Raw genomic sequence first — 2,223 nt, 5'->3', positions numbered from 1 at the left:
CGTGGGCCGTAGTTTGCCCACGGCTGAGCTAGAAGCAAATCAGGATTTCAAAGTGGCTGGAGGGGCCTAGGCGGGGAAAGGGCCTGGTCTCAGGCGAAGGCTGGAGGTTTCACCTAAAAAGACAGGAGCACTGCTTGGGCTGGGAAGATACCGCCAATGGCAGAGGACACGCAGCTGCAAGACCCTTGGGGCCCCCAGCAGTCACCCTAATCAGTGGTCCGCCATGCTCCTCCACAGGTAGCAGAGCACCCCCCCTCATGGAGTGTCCACACCCCACCCCACTCTCCAGGCGAGGTCCTTGAAGTCAGAGAACAGGAATGAAGGGAAGGAGGGGCAGGGACCTCCCACAGCGACGTCCGGGACCTGCCTCAACCCCGGGCCCCGCCACACTGACCTGGTTGTAGAGAGCGCAGATGTGCAGGGCCGTGTTCCCCGAGGCGTTCTGCGCCCCCATGTCAGCCCCGTAGAAGAGCAGGTGCTCCAGGTGCTGCACGTGTCCATACCTGCAGGCCTGAGACAAGACCTCGCTGTCAACCGGGCACCAGGGGGCGCCGGGCTCCATCGGGACACGCCCAGCTCCACCGGGAAGCTCCCACCCCAGGGGCAGTGAGCTAAGGGAGCATCTGCTGACACCATGCTGCCCTGGCCTGAGGGTGATGGGGCGTGGCCAGAGGGTGATGATGATGATAGTGGTGGGGGTGTGGCCTGAGGGTGATGATGTCTGCTGGGGGCGTGGCTTGATGGTGATGGGGCGTGGCCTGATGGTAATGATGGCTGTGATAGGGGTGTGGCTTGATGGTGATGGGGCGTGGTCTGAGGATGACAGTGGGGGCATGGCCTGTTGGTGATGATGGCTGTGGTGGGGCGTGGCTAGAGAGGATGAGCACCGGAATGGGGGCGTGGCCAAACAGTAACCATGACAATGATAGTGACGGGCATGGCGGGCATATATTGTGCAGTCACTAGCGGCCAGGTGCGTCACAGGAATTTCTCCCTAAGCTGCCCTGAGCCATGAATTCTAACTCAACTGACGTCCGCGATTAGCAGGCAGCTCCCAGCGGGTAGGTCCCTGGCTCAGGGGCCCCGGGCCATGTGGACGGGGTTTCACCCGGCTCACCGCACCCAAACTAGACGCCCCTCGCTTATCCCGAACAGAGTCAGAGAGACAGACAGGGAGGCCGGGAGGGGGACTCCCCACGTGGCCCGTCACGTGTGCCGGCTGCACACGAAGGTGCGTGGGAAGGAACCCGGCTGCTTGGCCTCTCACTGCACAGCCCCCCGGTCCCCAGGTGGGAGCGAGGGGGCCGGGAGGGGGACAGGCGGACCTGAAACTGCCCAGGATTAAAGCCACACGGGGAATGAGTCCTCCAAGTTCTTAGATTGTGGGAAAGCATCTGGGTGTTTCTTCTTTAAAAAAATAAATGTTATTGATGTCAGAGAGGAGGGGAGAGGGAGAGGGAGACATCAGCAATGAGAGAGCATCACTGACCGGCTGCCTCCTGCACGCCCCACACGGGATCGACCCCGCAACCGGGGCACGTGCCCTGACCGGGAATCGAACCCTGACCTCCTGGTTCATAGGTCCACCCTCAGCCCCTGAGCCGCGCCAGCCGGGCATTACTTGTTTCTACTTCGTTTACGAAAGATCTCCACGTGGAAGGGCATTTCAGGAAAAATACTGGGGCCATTTGAGGAACCGCTTTTAAGGTCCTTTGCAGACATGAGCTCAAATAACTGCTCTCCCCGAGTCAGCCTGCAGGGGGCGGGGCAGCCCAGGGCGGTGTGGGAGCCCCTGGATGGGAAGCCGCCTTTGCAATGAGACCCGTGGCCTGGGCAATCCCAGGAGAGGAGGCCAAGGGGAGGCCGCCACCTGCAGCACCTGCGGGGAGGCCTGGCGTGGGCACCTGACCAAGAGAGGAGGCGGATTCAGACAGGCCGGGAGGGCGCTGTCCACACCCCAGGGTGCTGGACGGAGGGACAGACTTGAGTTGCAGGAGCCAGAAGCCCCAGGACGCAGAGGGGCTTCGCCAGACAGGGAGAGTGAAGCCAGCCCGCCCCAAAGCGCGGCTCCTGTTCGAAGCCTGGAGGAGAGAGAAAGCACCAGGCCTCGGTGGGGGAGGAGCCAGTGCACCGGCTCAGGGCAGCTGCTGGCCAGTGGCCTCGGGCAGGCCCCTCAGCCACAGAGGGAGCCGCTGGGCTCTGCAGCGCTGGCGCGGCCACCAC

The 2,223-nt window shown here is 62.8% G+C and overlaps 1 protein-coding gene across 1 annotated transcript in view; it reads right to left on the bottom strand.

Moving 5' to 3' along the window:
* Positions 1-255: 255 nt before the first annotated feature.
* The window catches only part of SHANK2 (SH3 and multiple ankyrin repeat domains 2), a 22,457-nt gene continuing 20,489 nt past the window's right edge, over positions 256-2,223 (bottom strand). The window contains exons 7-8 of the mRNA XM_014533994.1: positions 395-503; positions 256-297 (exon numbers count right to left, since the gene is read on the bottom strand). Of these exons, the coding sequence (XP_014389480.1) occupies positions 256-297; positions 395-503 (151 nt within the window). The remainder of the gene's footprint in view (positions 298-394; positions 504-2,223) is intronic.

The sequence above is a fragment of the Myotis brandtii genome, unplaced genomic scaffold (assembly GCF_000412655.1).
Source record: "Myotis brandtii unplaced genomic scaffold, ASM41265v1 scaffold1236, whole genome shotgun sequence".
NCBI classification, from domain to species: domain Eukaryota; kingdom Metazoa; phylum Chordata; class Mammalia; order Chiroptera; family Vespertilionidae; genus Myotis; species Myotis brandtii.
Note: the sequence above shows the minus strand (reverse complement) of the source record. Positions and strands in the feature narration are given on the sequence as shown.